Source organism: Lutra lutra, chromosome 9 (genome assembly GCF_902655055.1).
Source record: "Lutra lutra chromosome 9, mLutLut1.2, whole genome shotgun sequence".
Classification (NCBI taxonomy): Eukaryota; Metazoa; Chordata; class Mammalia; order Carnivora; family Mustelidae; genus Lutra; species Lutra lutra.
The window spans coordinates 100,584,732-100,605,782 of NC_062286.1; the positions used below are offsets into that span (position 1 = coordinate 100,584,732).

At 43.9% G+C, this 21,051-nt stretch overlaps 1 protein-coding gene across 9 annotated transcripts in view; it reads left to right on the top strand.

Moving 5' to 3' along the window:
- The window catches only part of DZANK1 (double zinc ribbon and ankyrin repeat domains 1), a 65,254-nt gene extending 44,735 nt beyond the window's left edge, over positions 1 to 20,519 (top strand). For 6 of the 9 annotated variants that reach the window (XM_047746420.1, XM_047746419.1, XM_047746416.1 and 3 more), the window contains exons 12-22: positions 2,926 to 3,048; positions 4,258 to 4,422; positions 5,993 to 6,197; positions 7,869 to 7,972; positions 10,129 to 10,203; positions 11,972 to 12,068; positions 12,509 to 12,606; positions 15,759 to 15,839; positions 16,308 to 16,435; positions 19,590 to 19,664; positions 20,079 to 20,519. In XM_047746420.1, the coding sequence (XP_047602376.1) occupies positions 2,926 to 3,048; positions 4,258 to 4,422; positions 5,993 to 6,197; positions 7,869 to 7,972; positions 10,129 to 10,203; positions 11,972 to 12,068; positions 12,509 to 12,606; positions 15,759 to 15,839; positions 16,308 to 16,435; positions 19,590 to 19,664; positions 20,079 to 20,202 (1,275 nt within the window). In that variant the 3' untranslated portion in view covers positions 20,203 to 20,519. Of the gene's footprint in view, positions 1 to 2,925; positions 3,049 to 4,257; positions 4,423 to 5,992; positions 6,198 to 7,868; positions 7,973 to 10,128; positions 10,204 to 11,971; positions 12,069 to 12,508; positions 12,607 to 15,758; positions 15,840 to 16,307; positions 16,436 to 17,676; positions 18,546 to 19,589; positions 19,665 to 20,078 lie in introns of those variants that run through there. The other 3 variants (XM_047746423.1, XM_047746424.1, XM_047746425.1) reach the window with 3 other exon arrangements.
- The last annotated feature ends 532 nt before the right edge of the window (positions 20,520 to 21,051 follow it).

Sequence of the window (21,051 nt, forward strand, 5' to 3'; positions counted from 1 at the left end):
TTTATATATTCACCAATACAAAACTGTTTTCAAAGTCTTTTTTTTTTTTTTAAAGATTTTATTTATTTACTTGACAGACAGAGATCACAAGTAGGCAGGCAGACAGAGAGAGAGGAGGAAGCAGGCTCCCTGCTGAGTGGAGAGCCCCATGTGGGGCTTGATCCCAGGACTCTGGGATCATGACCTGAGCTGAAGGCAGAAGCTTTAACCCACTGAGCCACGCAGGCGCCCCCTGTTTTTAAAGTCTTAACTCCAGGGGGATTCAATAAAATCAGCAATTTCTTTTTTTTTTTTTTAATTTTATTTATTTTGTTTGACAGAGAGATTACAAGTAGGCAGAGAGGCAGGCAGAGAGAGAGGAGAAAGCAGGCTCCCTAACGAGTGGAGAGCCTGATGTGGGACTCGATCCCAAGACCCTGAGATCATGACCTGAGCCGAAGACAGAGGCTTTAACCCACTGAGCCACCCAGATGCCCCTAAAATCAGCAATTTCCTACAATTTCCTTTGATAACTTTGCCTGAAAGGCTGGTGGCAGCCAGTGGAGAAGTAGACCCCCCTCATATTTCATTCATGGTCACGTATATCGCCGACTATGCCATGCTGTTTTTTTAAATCGAGAACATGTCAGTACCTGCTTCTGGATTTTCTACCAGTCTATTCTGAGTATTTATAGTGAAGGAATAGGAGTACATGCAACTGAAATTGATGTTATTACCTGTCAGGGATGTAGTGGTTTCTGGGTCTCACCTATCAGCAGAACTGTTTCAGGAACAATTACAAAATTGAATTTGTTTTCCGTATTTGATTTCTCTTTGAATGGTATATCAGAGTTTGAATGTCATAATAAGAGTATATACCATTGAAGTGCCAAAGAAGTAACAGTGTGTAGTCAGTCTGATAGCTTATGTCTTTTCTTTGTTTAATGGCATTAATATGAATGGAATAAAATACCTTTTCTTTCTGTAAAGCAATGTTATGTTTTAAAAAACCCACTTGAACAATAGAGGCATTTTTTTTTTTTAAGATTCCCTTTTTTTTTTTTTTTTAGTTTGGGGGAGTGTGCACAAACGGGGGTAGGGAGCGGGGGGTGGGGAGGAGGAGCAGAGGTAGAAGGAGAAAAAAGGGGGAGAGAATCTCAAGAATGCTCTGAGTGCATAGCCGGATGCAGGGCTCAGTCTCACAGCAGTGGGATCACGACCTCATCCAAAATCAAGAGTTGGATGCTTAATCAACTGAGCTACCCAGGTGCCCTGAATAGTAAATGCATTTAAATAAAAGAGCTGAAGGCTTTCTATTTAGAAACCCAGGTCAGCAAGTTTTATATCAAAACCCTATTGTAGGGGCGCCTGGGTGGCTCAGTGGGTTAAGCCACTGCCTTCGGCTCAGGTCATGATCTCAGAGTCCTGGGATCGGGTCCCGCATCGGGCTCTCTGCTCAGCAGGGAGCCTGCTTCCTCCTGTCTCTCTGCCTGCCTCTCTGCCTGCTTGTGATCTCTCTCTGTCAAATAAATAAATAAAATCTTAAAAAAAAAAAACCCTATTGTAGCGGGAGGATATATTTGAAATTTAAGTCTGAAGCAAAAGGATGCAAAGCATTTCTCTCTTGATTTGTCCCAAGGAGTCTCACTCTTTAACAGAAATGGGGTAAGGGTTAAGTATTTACAAACAGAGATCTTCGTTCTGTCTTTCTGGATAGATGTCTGTTTTAGAATAACGAAACTGTCCCTGAAGTGAAACAGGATATAGCTAAGCAAATAAAGTTGACTAAAATATCAGTTCTGGAGGAAAAAATGGTCCTTTGAAAATGTCTTCCCTAGTGTGCATGTTCTTAATATTGTATGTGGGATATGTGGCATTTCTCAGTTATAGCATTGATTAATTCATTCATTCATTCAGTAACCATTTGCATGACTCTAATGTGCCAAGGTACAAGGTACTGTGTTAGTGGGGGAAAAAATGTGAAGGGTAGTACTTTCTCCTAAAGAAATCAGGGTCTGTGGGCCCCTGGGTGGCTCAGTTGGTTAAGCGACTGCCTTTGGCTCAGGTCATGATCCTGGGGTCCAGGGATTGAGTCCTGCATGAGGCTCCCAGCTCCGCAGGGAGTCTGCTTCTCCCTCTGACCTTCTCCCCTCTCATGTTCTCTCTCACTCTCTCTTTCAAATAAATAAAGTCTTAAAAAAAAAAAAAGAAATCAGGGTCTAGTGGAAAAAGCAAGAGAAAGAAAGGAAGCTAACATATGGAGACTGACCCTGTGCTAAGCATCCCTCCATATTTAGTTGCCCTGAGCCATCTGAACACCGCCTACAGACCTGTGGAGAGGCTCTTGTATTGAAGAGGTTGCTTGAGGTCATAGATATAATCAGATGGCCTGGGGTCAAATCGTAGGTCTCACCTTCTCCGTGCCTCAGTTTCCAATCTCTGTAAAACAGGTGACAATGGCACCTGCCTCACAGGTCTGTCCTGTGGTTTGATGTGAGGTTAGAGGGACTGTGCTCAGCACTACATGCCCGCACAGTAGATGCCACAATACTTCTTTTCATGTGTCGGGGTGGAAAATAAATTCACATTTCCAGACAAAAACCAGAGCCCTAAAGGAAAGAAGATAAACCTCAATTGTGACATTCTGCTTACATTCTTGCTTATAAATATCGTTATGGTAAATCAATGGTTGGCTCGCTACCTTCCGTATTGAAGATACTGAGGAATATCAAGATGTGTGAGGAACCAGTTATCAACTTGCGGAATGTGTCTTCCTTGTACAAATTTATTAATTGGTGAAGTTCACCACAGTTTTACTCTCTGGGGCAAAAATACCTTATTCCAAGGCTTGCATTAATTTGGGGCTTTTCCCCTCCCTGGATTCGGAGGGAGATTGCAGAATATAGTATTGATCTGTCTATTGATAATTGCCATTGTGTTCCACAGCGCATGTGTGGTGGAGAGAAACCCCCTTCTCCACCCACTCATAAAGGGGAGACCATTTCCTGCTCCAAGTGTGGTCGCAGGAATCGCAGGGAAGCTTGCTTCTGTGACTGGTGTGGAGCCAAGGTGGGTATTTTAAATCTGAGCTTCTTGGTGCCGGGGCCTCACCTCTCTAGAGAGAGCCAGGCTCCCCCCTTCCCCTTTGCAGAAATCACTTCTTGGGATTTGAGTACTAGCACCTATTTAGGTAAGAATCTGGAGACAGAGATAATTAATTCTCTAGAATTAAGAAAGCTCTGTTGTTGCTGTTTTGCCTTGCATTTCTTTGAGGTTAAACTCTTTCGATGATTTACTGACTCTTGGTATTTCTTCTTTTTTTAAAAAAATATTTTAAAACTTATTTTAGTAAAACTTATTTTAGTAAAAGAGAGAGAGAGCCCTCACTCAAATGGGGGTGGGCAGAGGGAGAATCTTCAAGCAGACTCCCCATTGAGTGTGGAATCTGACGTGGAGTTCGATCCCAAGACCCCAAGATCATGACCTGAGCTGAAACAAAGAGCCAGATGCTTAACCCACTGAGCCACCCAGGTGCCCCTTCCCTTTTTTTTTTTTTTTTTAAGATTTTATTTATTTATTTGACAGACAGAGATCACAAGTAGGCAGAGAGGCAGGCAGGCAGAGAGGGGGAAGCAGGCTCCCTGCTGAGCAGAGAGTCTGATATGGGCAGAGGCTTTAACCCACTGAGCCACCCAGGCACCCACCCCTTACCTTTTTAATGAAACACTCAAAGTCATTTCTTTGAATAAGTATTGCATATAAACAATAGAGCAGGTTTCATGTAAAGAGTTAATCTCCCTTCTCATCCTGGGCCCACAGAACCTATCCCCAGAAGCCATCACAGTTACCTAGTGTGTGAGTGTTCTTTGAGTCATTCAGTGCATTAATAAGTAAACTAGTAGTTTCATACAGATGCTAATTCTGTTCCTTTCAGCTAGCAATGTGCCTTGTTAGTAACCTCATTCTTTTCAGTGGCTCCATAATAGACTGCCATCTGCATGTACCATGATGCACTTAGGCCATCCCCTCTTGCCAGTCATTTAGGTTGTTTCTAGTTACTTTGTCTAAAACCACAATCCTGCAAGGAATGGTCTTAAGTAAACTTCTTTGTGTACTTGCCCATCTGTAGGATAAGTTCTAGAAGGTGGACTTGCAGAGTCAGAGGTGTCGGCATATGTTATTTTGATGGCTGGGGATTGTATGGTATGACAGTAATTTATGCGGAAAAATTAGGACTCTAATATTTATCAAAGTGTGGAAATATTTTCTGTCCTCTAGCCAGGCATCTCTGTTTGCTACTCTGTTTGCCCCAAATGTGGGGCCAGCAATCACCCATCTGCCCAATTCTGTGGTTCCTGTGGTATTTATGTGACATCCTTGGCAAGACTTAGCCTGGACAACAGCCTGGCCCTAGCCACTGGAGGACTTAGCCCTTTTCCTCAGGTGAGAGACCTCCACTGTAGGAAGCACTGGTACTGAGGGACAAGCTTAAGGCTCTGAATTTTTTCCTCTACCTTGTGGATCAACCTGGGGAAGAAGAGTCTGAATTTTTTCCTCTACCTTGTGGATCAACCTGGGGAAGAAGAGCCAAAATATGTAGACCTTTACTTTGGATTTTCAACTAGATGTGTAAATAAATTCAATCAATTTAGGTTTTAAACACTCGAGTGATTTCAGAATTCAAAGATTTATTTGTAGAAGGTTGAGGTTTAATTGCATTTGCAAGACTACTAATATAAATAATGTAAATCAATACAATAGCATGAAAGAGAAGTGGATTTAAAATGCATTTTTTTAAAAGATTTTATTTATTTGTTTGAGACAGAGAAAGAGAAGCACAAGTGGTGGGTTGGTTGGGGGAAGAGCAGAGGGAGAAGCAGACCCCCACTGAACAGGGAGCCCAGGACTGGGCTCAATCCCAGGACCCTGAGATTTTGACCTGAGTGGATTGCAGACACTTAACCGACTGAGCCACCCAGGCACTCTGAGTCAGACATACTCACCACGAATTTCATGTAGCATACCAGGAACTTTACTCCTGCTCTTTTATATTTTAGAAAACTTTCAGCAGATATATGAAATTACTTTTGCCATTTATAACAACAGTGTACAATTTAAGGAAAATCTTACAAGATTATCTTCAGAAGGACTTAATCTCTAACCAGCTTGGTGTTAACCTTTTATAAATTCCTCTAAGCTAAATAAAAGCTTTTCAGGTTTCTTTTTAGTTCTTCATTAGAAGAGTTTGAAGATTGATGATAGTTATTAGAGAGAATGCCCGTGCATTCAGCAACTTTGCATCCCTTTTTAGGGAGTTCCTGGCCTTCATAACCCAGACTGAGACTTACAGATCCTGGGACTGCGAATAGCCCACATGGAATAGTCCCATATGCTAATGAGACAAAAGGGTTCTTTCCTCAAGACACTTCACTGCGATCTTTTGGAAATTGATTGTAATATACCGATTTTGTTAGAAAGACATTTTCTTCCTTCTACCAGAAAAATTGTCCTAATAAATATGCAGACATATAATGCCCACCACGTGAATTGTATCCCTTTAGATGCAGTGAAGTTGTACAGTGCACAAACTACGTAACCTTACATGATGGTCCCCTCAAGACCCCACATCCAGATGCAGGAGTATTTCAGAGAAAATACTGATTACTAGTGGTTGGATGAGTAGTTAAGTCTATATTCTATTGGACTGTAGAACTGATAAATTAGATTTCTTTCAGGCCTCAGGCAGCAAAGCAGAGAATATCAGTTCGGTTGATTGGCTGACTCTGAGATAGTAAATGGCCAAACAGATGAGGCTCGCTATATGGATCAGGCTGGGAGTCGCCAGGAGAGACAGAAGCAAGGAAGGTGAGGCAAGGGCTGAAAACCTCTTTTTAGTTCGAAGTACAGTTTCTTGGAGATATTTTTACTTCTGATTAGAATTCTTTTCTGTTAGTAATATGAAGAATTAATTCAAATATATTCTAATATTTTATGTTTTCTGCCTTGCTCATAGCCCCGATCTGCCTGGCAGTCCCTAAATGTTCCTTTACCCAGACCTGATGCTGGGACTCGGAAGGATGTGGGCACACAGACCACTGGCCTGTTCTACCCATCTGGCACGCTACTAGCCAAAAAGGAACAGGAAATGGCTTCTCAGAAGCAGAGGCAGAAGATGAGCGACCATAAACCTCTCCTCACAGCCATCAGTCCAGGAAGAGGTGAGGGAAAATGTACACCTTCTCATCAGTAAGGAACTCCCTCTTGGAAAGAAAATTGCCTTTTTTCTTCCTTTAGATTTATTTCTATACTTAAGGAGTAAATTCCATTGTTTTTCTTTAGGTAATTTTCCCTCACAGCTCTTAAACTTTAAGGATTCTGATATTTTTATTTTTATTTTTTCCAATTTAAAAAAATATTTTATTTATTTATTTGATAGAGATACAGTGAGAGAGGGAACACAAGCAGAGGGAGTAGGAGAGGGAGAAACAGGCTCCCCGCAGAGCAGGAAGCCTGATGCAGGGCCCTATCCCAGTACTCTGGGATTATGACCTGAGCCGAATGCAGACGCTTAACAAATGAGCCACCCAGGTACCCCTATTTTTTTTTAAATGTTTTAAAAATATATTTTATTTATTTATTTGAGAGAGAGAGAGAAAGGTAGGGGGAGAGAGAGAGGAAGAGAGAATCCACGAGCAGACTCCCCGCTGAGCATGGAGCCTGACATGGGGCTCAGTTCCAGGACCCTGAGATCATGACCAGAGCCCAAATCCAGAGCCATCTGAGCCATCCAGATGCCCCAGTAATCTGATGTTTTGACTCGTAGCTCCATTGTATAGTCTGTAAATCAAATAGCATGTATAGATGGCTATTATTTCAGTAGAAATGTTAGCCTGTGTCATTATTGCTATCTACCGTTATCTTTCTCTTTTTACCATTCTAAAATTCACATAACAAAATTCACTATTTTAGCCATTTTAAAGTGTAGAGTTCAGTGCTATTTATTCCGTTAGGAGCAGTATAGAAGCATCACCACTCTGTTTGTCGAGAATGTTTTCATCGCCCCAAAAGTAGACCCAGTATTCATTTTGCAAACAATCCCCACATCTCCTTTCCCAGGTGCCTGGCAAGTACAAATCTACTTTCTGTTTTGATGGGTTTGCCTATTCTGGACATTTCCTATAAATGCATCTCTTGCCTGTACTTGAGAAACCAGAAATCCAAACTCATGCAAAAATCTTCCAAACGTTAAGTAGTGGCGATGTGTGGATTCAAATGTGTTTTCAACCCTACGCACATTGCAGAGGGGCACAAGGGAGCTTTCTGGAGCAATGGAAGTGTCCTTCATACTGATCGGGATCTATACACTCACTGAAACTCGAACTGTACACTTGAAAGTTATATCTCAATATGGTTAATTTGATTTATTTATTCTTAAAAATTTTTAGAAAGAGAGCATGACAGCACGGGGCAGGGGGACAGAGAGAGAGGGAGAAGCAGACTTCTTGCCGAGCAGAGAGCCTCATGAGGGACTTGATCCCAGGACCCTGAGATCATGACCTAAGCCGAAGGCAGATGCTTAACTGACTGAGCCACCCAGGTGCCCCTTAATATGATTAATTTTAAAAAGAATAAAAGAAAAAAACCCCATATGTGGCCATCAAAATATATTCTTTTGAGATTCTCTGCTCTTCTATGATCAGTCATGTGTGAAAAATAAACCTGGGAGCAAAACTGGAACTTATTCTGTACCTAGTTGAGGTTCAGTAAGTGAAAACCATCACAAAGTTTGGCAAAGAAAAATAATCCGAGAATTCTTGTTGTACAGGAACATTTTTCTTTCTTGGCTTCAGAAGAGTTATCCACAAGGATGGGTTTCTCTTTTTCTTTAGGATACTGGAGAAAACAGTTGGATCATATCTCTGCCCACCTCAGGTCTTATGCTCAGAACAACCCTGAATTCCGGGCCTTGATCGCAGAACCCAGAATGGGAAAGGTGGGTGAGCTCTGGATGGAATCTCCACTCCAGAGAGTCCCGTAGGATCAGGCTGCAGGTCCCCTCCACTGACGTCATCTGAGACTGCACTTTGCTTGGCTCTTTCCCCATTCCTGTCCTGCTTTCCACACTTCCATACGGTCCTCCCCTGCAAACACTGCCTTAGCAAATCACTTGCACACGAGCCTTGTCTCTGAGTCTGCTTCTGGGCACCTAAGATAGTAAATGGTGAACATTCCATGCTTTTAGATGCCACAAGCTATGGAGATTCTGGGGTTCAGAGCTAAAAAACCCAGAAGAGTTTAGTCTCGCCAAATTGTGCACTTAAATCCAGTCTATATTAGCAGCAATAGTAATCATAAGAATTGCAATTTCCCTACACACTCACTATGTGCATTGTGTTTGTCTGTCCCTAGTGCTCATAACAAACCTATAAGGTAGGAATATTACTTTGGCAGCAGTGTTTTGTTTTTGTTGTTTTTTTTTTTTTAATGGCCACAGATTCATCGGTAGTCTTCCCTTCAAAGAGTGGAGTCACTGTCTTACCTCGAATGTGGGCGGGCTTGTGGCAGTTGGGCTTAGAGAGTGGTGGCAGTGATGCTGTGGGACTTCCAAGGTGTGGTCTTGTGAGGCCACACTGCTTCCTCTCCTACTGGGCAGACTCCCTTCCAACACTCATTCTTGGAGCCCAGCCACCCTGCCGTGAGAAACCCAAGTCCCGTGGAGTGGTGACATGGAGGTGTACCCCTCTGCAGCCATAGCTGAACCCAGTCCTTGAGTCATCTTGGCTCAGGAGCCAGGCAGATGAGTGATGAGAGTCAAGGTCATTCCAGCCTCCAAACATGCAGCCACTTCTAGCCATTTGAGTTTTCCCAGCTGAGATGTCAGACAAATAGAGCAAAGACAGTCCCTGCTGTGCCCTGTTGGCAGCCATGAACTTCATAAAATGGTTGTTGTTTAGAGCCACTAAGTTTGAGGTGGTTTTTTTTACACTGTAGTATATAATCTGAACAAGCCTTATTTGACACTCAGGAAAATTGGCTCAGAGAAGTTTGGTGACCTGCCCAGGACTGCACTGATGGGTCTTGGGGGATTCAAGATTTGAAGCAGGTCTGTCTAGCATTATACCACAGAGCTCTGTGAGAAGACCTCTTTTGTTTGTATGACACTAGAAAGGAACCGTGGAGAATCAGCCTGTTTGATCTTCTGCCACCAAATAGGCCAACACTGAAGCTATTTATTGTCAAATATTGCTTGGTTTCCTTTGATAATCTATTTTGGTGGTTTATTCATTCTTTGGCCTAATCCAGGGGTCTGTACACTATGGTGTGTGGGGCAAATCAGGACTGCCACCCAGTTTTGTAAATCAAAATTTTTTAAGATTTTATTTATTTATTTGGCACAGAGAGAGCGAGCAAGAGAGAGAGAGAGCACAAGCAGGGCGAGAAGCAGGCTCCCCACTGAGCAAGGAGACCAATGTGGGGCTCAGTCCCATGACCCTGGGATCATGACCCAAGCCGAAGGCAGCCACTTAACCAACTGAGCCACCCAGGTGCACTGTAAATCAGTTTTTACTGGGCCACAGCTCGTTCATTTACTTATTGTCCATAACTGCTTTTGTGCTGCAGTGGCAATGGCCATATAGCCCACAAAACCTAAAATATTTTCTGTCTTATCCTTAAAGCATTTGCTGACCCCTGTGTGGTTGAAATTCTTCCAGCTGCTTAACAGAGAAGGTTGCTCAACTATGATACTTGGCCCTTGATTGCCAAGGCCTGGCCCTTCAGGACACCCAGCTGATGATATCCAGCCAGGTGGATTGATTATATGTAAAGTATGTCTCTTTAGAGAATATAAATTTGGGTCTTGCTTTCTTATCCAGTCTGGCAGTCTCTGCTCTTTGATGGGAACATTAATTTTGTTCATTTACAATTAATGGAATCGTAGCTGTGGCTGGATTTGTGTCTGTTACTTCGCTACTTATGCCCTGTTTTACTTAGCTTTTGTTCCTTTGTTTCTCTTTTCTTGTCTTCTTTTGAGTTTATTAAATATTTGATTAAATTTACAGTTTAACATTTCAGGATTTCTTGGCTATTGCTCAGGACATCAAGTCCCATGTGCGGGGTTGTGAATTCTCTCTAATGTTTTTTTAAAAGCTCATCTCCGCTACTGTCCATGAAGATGGCTATCAAGTTAGCATCCGGCTGAATTATATTCAAGTATCCAACAAGGTGAATAAAACCTTTAGAAGCTGTTCATTTGAAAATCGACCAAACCAGAAAATTGTAGCTTACACTATGGAAACACTTCTGTGTAATGCATAGAAGGCATAAATTCCAAATGTTATAAAACTTGACTAAAGGCCAGTAATTTCATAGAAATAGATAAGTAACTGCACCAAATCTCAGAGAAGCCAAGTTTTAGGCACATAAAGATGTAGTAAGAACAGAAATTATTACCCACTCTATCGGTCCTGTGGTTCTCAGGCTTATTTATACTCACTGAAGTCTGAGTATAGGTGGAAGGTGGACAGATATGTTTGCTGATATGTACTTTCACCTATTTGCCTATAACAAATAAACCAAACTTTGTGGCTCTGCCTCCCTTGATCTAAGCTCTTATGTCGTGACTGGAACTTTGCTACAACGCCCATAGTGTGTGACAAACACTGACTGATTCATACCAGTAGCTGTAGTTTCATTGGACAAGAAGTCAGAATATACAAAAGAATAAGGAATGGATTGAGAAGACTTGTAAAGAAGATAAAGAAAAGCATAGTGATCAGTATTTATCAGGCCCTGGCCATGTCCACAACAGGGGACTAGCGGTGTCTTTAAAATGAGGACAGACACATGGGCTCTGCCTAATTCAGAGGCTGGGAGAATGCAGTCTATGGACACACACGAAAGTATTTTGAAGTCAAGCCCTAAATGCAGTGTTTTCAGTTGTGTGGCTACAGAAGAGCTTGGGTCAGGGAGGTACTTGAAGAGAAGGGGAGTGAGGGACATGAGACAAGGCAAGGAAAGGGGCTGAGTGGTCTGAATAGAGTCCAGCTTCAACTTGATCCATGAGGAGCTCTAAATGTGACTTGCACCATGAAGTTGTCCCAGTTGATGCAAGAAAAGGAGAGATATAACCTCTAGAGCAAGGCAGCACCCACCTGTAGAGGCATCTGGCCAGCTGTGAGGTGTTAGCAGCTGAGAGGGATACGCTAAACAGTTTGGGGAACCGGGTGGGCACCAAGAGCATCTTCAACACGCAGTCTATCAGGTAGAAGTGGAATCATTATCCCCAGGTTTAATATGTTTTTTTCTTAGCCTGTGTGTTCTGTTCAGGCAGTAGCAGGTGGTGCCCTGTGGCGGGAGAGGCAGCCACATGAGGGTGGGGCAGGATGCCAGGCTCTGGAATCCATCCAGGTGGATACAGAATTCCAGGTCTGGACTGTGATCATCTCTCCTAATTTTATAGACCTTCATTTTACCTGTTTGACTTTCACAGCATCCCTTTGAGGTAGGCCGTGATATTTTCACTTTACAGGTGAAGAAACTGAAGTACACAGAAATTTAACCACCTTTGTCCAAGGTTCCTAAGCTAATAAGTGATAGAGCTAAGATTCAAACTCTGTAGCCTGAGCTTTCCCATCTTGCCACCCAAATTCTAAGACACAGAGGGGTTTGAAGCAGGGGAGCACCATCACTTATAAATTGTAGAAGTTTCGCTGGGGCAGGCATGTAGAATGAGTGCTATCAGGAGCCAGTTGGGAATCCCTTGCAGGGATCTTGGTGTGTGAAGAAGGGGCTGTGGCTATAATGACAGAAAGGAGGGGCCAGGCTGAGGAGCCATTTAAGAGACAGAACAGGCAAAACATCACAGTGAGGTGATGTCCAGTTCCGGGGTTGGCAATATGTGTAGCTAGAGTGGTCATTAATGAAGAGTGGAACAGGTTAGCAGGGAGAGAGCATCATCAATCACGGTGTCTATGTTTTTTCTGTTGCCCAGAACCTTTACCTCAGCAAGGCAGTGGATTTCAGCAACCACTTTCTGAGCAGTGTCACCGAGGGTGGTGATGGGCCATTTGGCAGCAGGTCCAGCTTGGGTGAGTTGTACCCTGCCAGTAATTTTAAAACAGTCAACCAGGAACACACTGACCTGGCAAGGAGGGCAGGGAATTGCTTAAAATTTGCCAGTCCAACCACACATCTTCCTTTAGTGTTCCAGCCATTTTATTCTTTTGGCTTCTCTGAAGTTAGGAGTGAGATTTTTTGAAATCTTTCACAGGGCTTGGGGAGATAAGTTGTGTGTGAGATAAGTTAAAAAACTGTACTCTCCTTTTCTCCCCTCCTTCCCATTCATCCTCTGGTCCTGGCCTGAGATGAGTGGCTCCAGGAGTCCTTCTTGTGAGGTTCGGTAAAATAGACATTTCTATACAAGCCGTTTTATATTTCTGACCTCTTGAGGGGCGTGATAGTAGCATAGATCTTTGTATGTGGGGAGTGGCGGGGGGTATCGTTTTAGTCCTTGACTCTGTCATTTCAGTGAGTGACTACAGTCAGAGCACCTCAGATACCACTGAAAAAGTCAAGAGGACAAAGAATTTCAAGACCAAAAAATTTCAAGAAAAGGAGCCGCTCACAGTATGTGTACTCCTTTGTCCTTATAGCTGTCTTCTTAGGCCTGTCTATTGAATGTTTTACTTTGAGATATTTTATTTTATTTTATCTTATTTATTTTACTCGATTCCATTCCATTCTATTTATTTTTTAAAGTAGGCTCCACACCCAACATGGGGCTTGAACTCATGGGCCTGTGATCAGGAGTTGCGTGCTCTACTGACTGAGCCAGCCAGATAGCCCTACTTTGAGATTTTTTTACATTGAAGAATACCTTTAATTTTCTGTTCCTTTTTAGAAGTGTATTTTTATTTGTGGAATCCTTTAAAGTATGTCAATATTATTGATTAGAATTATTTTAAAGTTCCTATTAGTTTCTGGAATCACCTCTGTTTCTTCTGGGGTCAGTTCTGTCTGTCCATCTTTCTCCATCTTATTTTTGGTTGGTCTCAAATATGTGATGATCCCTGGTTGCTAGGGCACATTGACAAGTGAAGGGCCAGTTTGAGTAGCACCAGTGTCTGCCATGGGTGTGTGGCATGGATGTTTCGGCCTCGGGTCTCTGTGAGGGTGGATGGGCATGCTGTGGGGAAGGCCTCCCTGAAGGGTGTTTGGTCGGAGGGCAGGAAAAAGCATTGGGATCCCCTAAGCTGCCTTTCCTCTGGAAGTAAGGATGGTGCTATGAAGGGCTCTAGCATATTTCATTCCTGGATGGAACTACCTTTCCTTCCTTAACTCTACTTCCCGTGTCTGTCACAGAGATCTAGGCTCTGCCCTTCTTGGATCCAGTATTCCCAGTAGAAGACTTTGTTAGGCAAATCATGAACTCTCTGGAAAAAAGTTACCAGTCTTTAAGCAGAGAGCACAGGAGAGAGAGGAAGGCACCACTCATCTCAGCCACTCAAAGCAAAGCCCTTCCATAGAATCCAGCCTGCACCCAACATCAGCCCTCCTTATTGATTAACTCAGTTTCTGCAGGGCGCCCTAGAGGGAACAGACTCTATCTCTGGCATCTTCAGCTTGTTTTTTTTTTTTTTTTTTTTTTGCTTTATTTTCCATCTCAGCCAAATTCCAGCTACTTCCAATCTTTGGAATTCCTCACAATTCCTGATCCACTGATGGCACCCTTCCAGAGCTTCCCACGGCTGTTAGAGTTTTGTTTTTCCAAAATATAGACCATGAACACTTTTAAGTGGAGCTTTAGAGAAAGAGACCGTGGATGCCCTTGTTCAGTCCCCCACCTTGCCTTTCAGTTGGTCCTCTTTGGCTGCAGTAAGGGAAGACAGATTTGTTAGCAACAAGCCCAAAGCCTAGGTCTCCCCGGGGATGGGGATGGACACATGTGGTTCTTCCCTCCATCTTCCATGAAGCCAGGCCCTCAAGGCACCCTCAGGGGTGTATATACCGGCATCTAAATATGATTTAGATGATTTCTCTATGTCTCTATCTCTATTTCTCTATGAATCTCTAAATATGATTTAAATATGATTTCTCCAGAGGTAGGTGACTTCTCACCTCATCTTGTGTTTTCCCCACCATATGCTTTGCATGTCATAAACACCAATAAATTGGGGAAGAAGACCTTAGAATTATATTAACCTGTATTGTGTATGATTCCTTGCACTCTTGGCCTTCTCCCAGTTTAAAATACTGTCAGTGAGCAAAAGAGAAGTATAAAGTTGCATAAACTTTAACAGTTTTTTTTTTTTTAGAACTTTAACAGTTTTGGAGACCACCCCCACTTACTCTGTATGTGACCCAAATCCCCCATTGCTATATGCCTTTATTTTCTCATTTGTATTTAAGGGATAAGTATCAGACAAATAATAACAGTGTCCAGTGGTTCACTCATTCGGTGGTTATTCAGAGCATGCATATACCAGGCACAGCTCTCAGTGGTGAAAATAAATCATGAACAAAAGCTATAAAAGTCTCAGACCTCTTGAGGGCAACATTCTAGTACATTCTAGTAGAAGTTTCCATAAGGAATGGAATTCAGTAAGAACAAGTGCCCCCCAAGACTCCCTAGGTGTTCACTTATTAGAATACCTTGTACCGTTGTGTAACTAGCCTAGAGTAGGGGGCAGAAGGGACACAGCCTGAACCTGGGATCTTCTTCTGTAAAGCTTAGAGGCCTTGACCAATGTCCTCATCCTAATGGCTCCTCAGAGAGCCAGGAGAGGGTAGATATATGATTTCTACTTTGTAGACAGGAAAATGAGAGTCCCGGGATCACCCCAAGTCGCCCTCAGATCCAGTGGTAGAAACCTACTGAAAGTAATGTCTCCAGCCTTCTAGATGGCCTCTTCAGCCTTGTAACAACCAGCACCTGCAATCCTTTATATATAAAGAAAAATTGCAAATAAAGGGGAATTCCATCACATTTTGAAAATAAAGCATATAATAAATTCTTCGGATTTCTGATGTTAGGTGAGACCTCCCCCCCCCACCAAATAAGAGTCGACTTTATGAGTTCACTCATGCCTCAGTTGAACATATTTTCTGAATAGTCATACTTAGGCTGATTCAGAACACTTTATAAAAACATGCAGAGGAAATATTAGGATTCATCTGGTTGCTTTTCCTAGGAATATTTATTTCCTTTGTAATTACACTAGTGCTGAAGAGATTTCTCATTGCATCCCTATCCTTAGTAAAGATAAAACAATGCCAATGTGGCGTCCTTCCTCGAGACTATGTCTCAGAGGACAGCAAGATTTTCTTTCTTCCTTTTTTTATTAAACATTTTTTTAAAGATTTTAAGTATTTATATTTGACAGAGAGAGGCAGCGAGAGAGGGAATACAAGCAGGAGGAGGGCAGAGGGAGAAGCAGGCTTCCCCCCGAACAGGGAGCCTGATGTGGGGCTTGATCCATGCACCCTGGGATCATGACTTGAGCCAAAGGCAGACGCTCAACAACTGAGCCACCCAGGTGCCCTGAGACCAACCAGATTTTCATTAGCTAGGTTTATTTGTGCTGCTGGTGTCGGAGACAACACACACACACAGTCACACACACACACATGAGCACATGCACACACACGCTCACACTCACCTATTCCTGGAGCTCAGAACTTAACCTTGGAGAAGAAGTGTTTGCCTGGCGGGTTGAGCTGGGACAAGGGGGACCGTACTGTTTTTATGACGGTGGAAATGACCTTGTGTAACCCTACAGCCTGAAAACCGTCTCCTGCTGAAGGAAGTTGGACCGACAGGGGAAGGGAGAGTCTCTGTGGTTGAACAGCTACTCGAGGAGGTCAGTCCAACTCAAAGACCAAGTCTCTCTGAGGATTTCAGCCTGACGTCTCACCTCTGTCTCTTTTGGATGCAAGTCTTGTTTGGTATTGTGAGAACCATGGGCCACTTCATTTAAAACCACCTGGAAGTGGTTACTGATTACTAGTTTTTATAGCAAAGAAGAAGAACATATGAGCCCAAATGCTGTGCATAAAGGTGGACTGAATCCCTGGTCTGTGTCCCCATGTGACCTTCATGTTTCCAAAAGAAGCGAGGTTCGGGGATACCTGCCCCTCCTGATTGGGGGGAGCAGAAGTTTTATTGCCCAAGTTAAGGCAGTTAGATCTTGGGTGTCCTGATTCTCTTCTTTTCTGATTTAAAGCAGTTTAGTTCCTCCAAGCATGTGTGTTACACTTCACAGGATGGCAGCTGGATGCTGCCTAGAGCGGGGTTTTGTGGCCAGTCTGTCCTTTTCCTTATGCCTCAGGGAGCAGATCCCAACTGCAGGGATGGCGAAGAGCAACCCGTGATAACCAAGGCCATTGTGAACAAGCACCATGAAGTGATTCCAGTCCTTGTGCAGAGAGGAGCAGACACGGAGCAGTGCTGGGGCCCGTAAGTAAGACGCAGTCACAGGAGAGTCCTGGCCCGTGTGGCGGTCAGCAGCTGCCCCGGGGCCCTGCCCCAGCAGCGTCCGTCCACATGCGTGCCCTGCTCGGCTGGAACCCCTTGGGATCCATCTTAACCCATCTGGGCCTTAAGCAGTGGCTTAACTGCCTCTCTCTTCCAAATCTGGGCAAAATAAAAACTTTTTATTGGACTGTTGGATTGCCAAATTTTTTGTAGCTTCTATAAATGATGATACATTTTGCTAGCTCACAAGTTTACACTGAGGGGGCCGGCAAATTCTTCACCCTTGGGATGTTAAGCAACATTATTTTCATCATGATCTGAACTATTGAGATCGCTCAGAGGAGAGCGGGCCCAGTGTAGTCCCTATAGAAACGTAGCCATGAAGTTACTACACAAAGGAAACTTCATCCGAGTTTACTATGTGGTTTGTGCCTTGGTTTCCCCAGCTGGGAAGCGGGACAGACAGACACCAAGTCCTGTTGGGGGCCTTTGTCACTTCCCACGCGCCCGACTTCTTGGCCTTTCCCAGCCTTGGGATTCTGTTGTTCTCTCCAATTACTTTGGAAACGTGGGGTGGACAGTTCCTTGAGGACGGGTTCCACATGTTAACTGCTCATAGCCTGCCAACCAGGCTGCCAGGCTGGGAGTCCTCTAGGGGTTCCTGTGGCCATCTGACACTGTGACCCCCTGGCCGATGACTGAGACCAGATCAAGGCCCACCAAGGACTCAGAATGCTGAGTATGCGAAGCCAGCACATGGAAATGAAGTTAGAGAGCTTTGCTTCTGTTTTCCTCTGTCTCAACATTTCCTCCAGGGTTTTTTTTTTTTTTCCTCCAGGGTTTGTTTTTTTTTCCCTCCAGGGTTTTTATTCAAAATATATGCCTGTTAATTTTTCTGTGCATGCTTTTATGTTTTGGCCCAGTAAAACAACTATGGGAGGTAGACACAACCCCCTTTTTAGTTTATTTTAGAGCAGAACATTTGACACATTTGGTGGATGTATTTGGTGGCTAGAATTTACTTGCTCACCTTTTCCTAGGGTTCTCATTCTTTGTACTCTGTCAGCTTCTTCATTTATCCCACACTTGGGTTATCATTATTCATAAAAATAATGCTACCTTGTTTGGCACTGAGGTGTACTTTGTATTTGTACAATTCAGACAAGCTTTTCTTAGGGCGCTTATGTATAATGCCCATGGTTGATACAAAATCTCTTGAACAGATTTTGAACTGATGCTTACATCTGATGAGTCCCAGGCTTATGAGAAGTCCAGTTGAGAGGAGGAAACTGCTCTGGACATGGAACAGAGTTCCCATTTTTCCTTGGTGTTCCTCAGTGCCCTTTCTTACCTCCTTACCATTCTATAAATTGACATTTACCTACACGTGATCTAACTCTACGGTTGTACCATGTGTCTAAACGGCAGGTAATAGCCCGTTGTCACTCCCACTGTGTTAGCATGGTTAGCAGAATCTAGCTCACGTGGAGGGGGAGGGAGGAAAGCCAGACCAGAGCTCTCCCTCAAAGTAGCGCACAGAGATTCTTCTTCTACTTTAGTTTTTGCCACTAGGAGATAGCAGATTTTTCCACCGAGAGCCAGCTCTGCTAAGTCTGCTTTCTATTTGTTAGTTTGAAGTGTTTAGACCTGGGTCTGCCTGGCCTTTATCCCTTGGCTAGACCTCTGTAGATCCAGTAACATGACCTCAAGGCTCCATCCATCCTGCTGCTCTTCAGGCGCAATCCATCCAGAGATCTGGCTTTCCTATAAAAGAGGTTCAGTGAATTGTTCCTTAGCAAACAAGGATTAAACAACTCTTCCTTCCCCCACTCCCAGCTTGTTTGACTAGTAGAGAGAAGCAGCCTAGGCAGTCTCTACACCAGGTAACTTCTGTTCAGTGGCTTGACAGGTAGCAGAAAGCCCCTCCCAGTATTTCTGTTTCCAGTGTTTGTCTCTTTGCTACCAGAATACACTCATATCCAACCCAAGGAGATGGCTAAGGAGAGGTGCACATCCTCCATCAAAGCTGATTCCTCGGGGCGCCTGGGTGGCTCAGTTTTTAAGTGTCTGCCTTCAGCTCAGGTCCTGATCCCAGGGTTCTGGGATTGAGCCTCGCATCGGGCTCCCAGCTTGGCGGGAAGCCTGCTTCTCCCTCTTCTGCTCCCCCTGCTTGTGTTCCCTCTCTCGCTGTGTCTCTGTCAGATAAATAAAGAAAATCTTTAAAAAAGAAAAAAGCTGATTCCTCTTAATAGCAGATTTCAGGAACACAGATTCAAGGTCTCGTGAGGAAAGGGTCAAAGAGAAGCACCATTTGCCTTTGGACAACAGCTAACACCCCTTCACTGGCAATTTCAGACGTTCTGGCTCTTAGTTCTGCCCTAGTAGCTGGGAGGGGCAGATGTAACCATTAGTCTGCTTCTTAGAGGTTCAACTGTGGAGAGTTATTCTATTAGGTAATTCCTGATTTACAAAGAGAGAAGGTACCTTCATCCACCATGATACTTAGATTTGAGTAAACCGTTTGAGTAGTTTGTGCATCCATAGTAGAGTTTCTTTAAAATACAAAGTCACAGAATACCATGGTTGTACCTGCTGTACAAAACATGTTCTAGAAGGTCTGGTGATATAACACCAAGCTCCTCGGAGCAACGGATTCACAAGTATCACCTCTGCTCTGAACAGAAGAAGGTGTCCCCTCTAGTGTCCTTGCCTTGTTCGAGTCATGTCATTTGATGACCAGTGTACAAAGTTAGAGTCGGCAGTCACAATTCATTACTTCCCCAGACTGAACTGTGGTTACACAGAACAGCCAGCCACGGTGCCCCGTGCCCCCGCTCCCCGAGCTGGGAAATAGAACATGCGCTCAGCTCTCAGTTTAGGGGGAGTTATGAAGGAAGATCACGTGTCTGCTCAGGAGAGGGGGCAGGCCCGTAAATACGTGTAAGTTCCAGTGGTATATGCCTAAGCGAGACCCAGGGAATGTGAGGGCTGAAGTAACAAGGAGTTGTGCTACCAGGGAGAAAGGAAAGACGAAAGGTAAGGAAGGGTTGGCGTCATTAGTGTGACTCTGTCGGCGTGCCCACGGTGTCCTGCATTACAACTACTTTAGCAGGATGATTTTCTTCCCCCAAAACAGGCTCCAAAACACAGCGCTTCATGAAGCTACTCTGCTTGGCCTGGCAGGAAGGGAGTGCGTCGCTGCTTTACTGCGGTATGCTCTCAGCCTCTGGGGGAGACTTCTGAGGGCCCCCTGCTGACCTGTGATGATTTCAGAAGGCCCTAGTTCCAGAGCAGTTAACCCTGTGAATAGGGGCTACCATCCCACGGTGGATCCCCAGCACTGAAGGCTCTGAAAACACAATGAAAATGTTGTTCCCCCCATCAAACATACTTGGTTGTGGGACTTCGATGCAATGGGAGCCAATGGGCAGGATTGGCAATTGAATGTGTTGAAATCACAGAGCCCCTCCAAAGATCTCAGGGTAGAGTTGCCTTGGGGCCTTTTGGGGACGGGTTTAGGAAGGTGGGGCCAGGAGGCTCCCAGACTGGCCTCTGTGTCAGGGATGAGCCAGGCCTCCAGGTTGAAGTGCCTGAGTCCTTCTATTCATGCCCATTCCCTTGGCAGGTGCAATGCAAGCATCCAAAAGAAGAACGTGAATGGCCAGACGCCGTATGACCTGGCTGTGCAGGCTGGGGATGATGTCATCACCTCGCTCTTTGCTGCTAAGCTCAGCCTGGACGACTCATAGACCCACGGGCCTACAGAGGACCTAATTGCAAGAAACCACCCAGTTCTGGCTGTTCTTTGTTTCTTTCTGAGATGTGTATTTGCAGTTTGAGAATTGAGATGGAAAGGAACTCATAAGACTTTTTTTAATTTTTTAATACAACACTGTAAGCCACCATGCAGGCATTTCCCAATATGCTGTCGATGGTGACGAACTTAATGTATGTCTTTTTTTTTTTTTTTAAGGGTTTGTTGCTGCTTATTTTAGAATTTTCTTTTAAATTTATTTTTCAGGAGGTGTCTAGGTGGCACAGTCAGTTGAGTGGCTGACTCTTGGTTTTGGCTTAGGTCGTGATCTCAGGGTTCTGAGATCGAGCCCCATGTCGGGCTCCATGCTCAGCACAGAGTCTGCTCAAAAGATTCTCTCTCTTCCTCTGCCCTCTCCCTGCACTTGTGCAAGCATGCGCGTGCTCTCTCTCTCAAATAAATAAATCCTTAAAAATTTTTTTAAAATTTATTTTTCAGTAGATAATAATTGCACATAGTTCAAAGCTAAAAAGTATGAAGAGTTATGTAGTAAAAACTCTGCCATCCCTGTCCCACAGCCACCCACATCCCCTCGTCAGAGGCACCACTGATACCAGTGTCATCTGTGTCTTTCCAGATATAGCACAGGATTATATAAGCACATGTATATAATATATGCATCTGTACAGAGAGGGTATACATAAAATACGAATATAGATAACAGATACAGTCCTTGCCCTCTTTAAGACACGTACTAGCGAACCGCACACTCTTCCGATGTGTCGCATCTTGTTCTCTTCCTTAATATATCTCGTAGGTGGTTCCAACTTCGTACATAAAGATT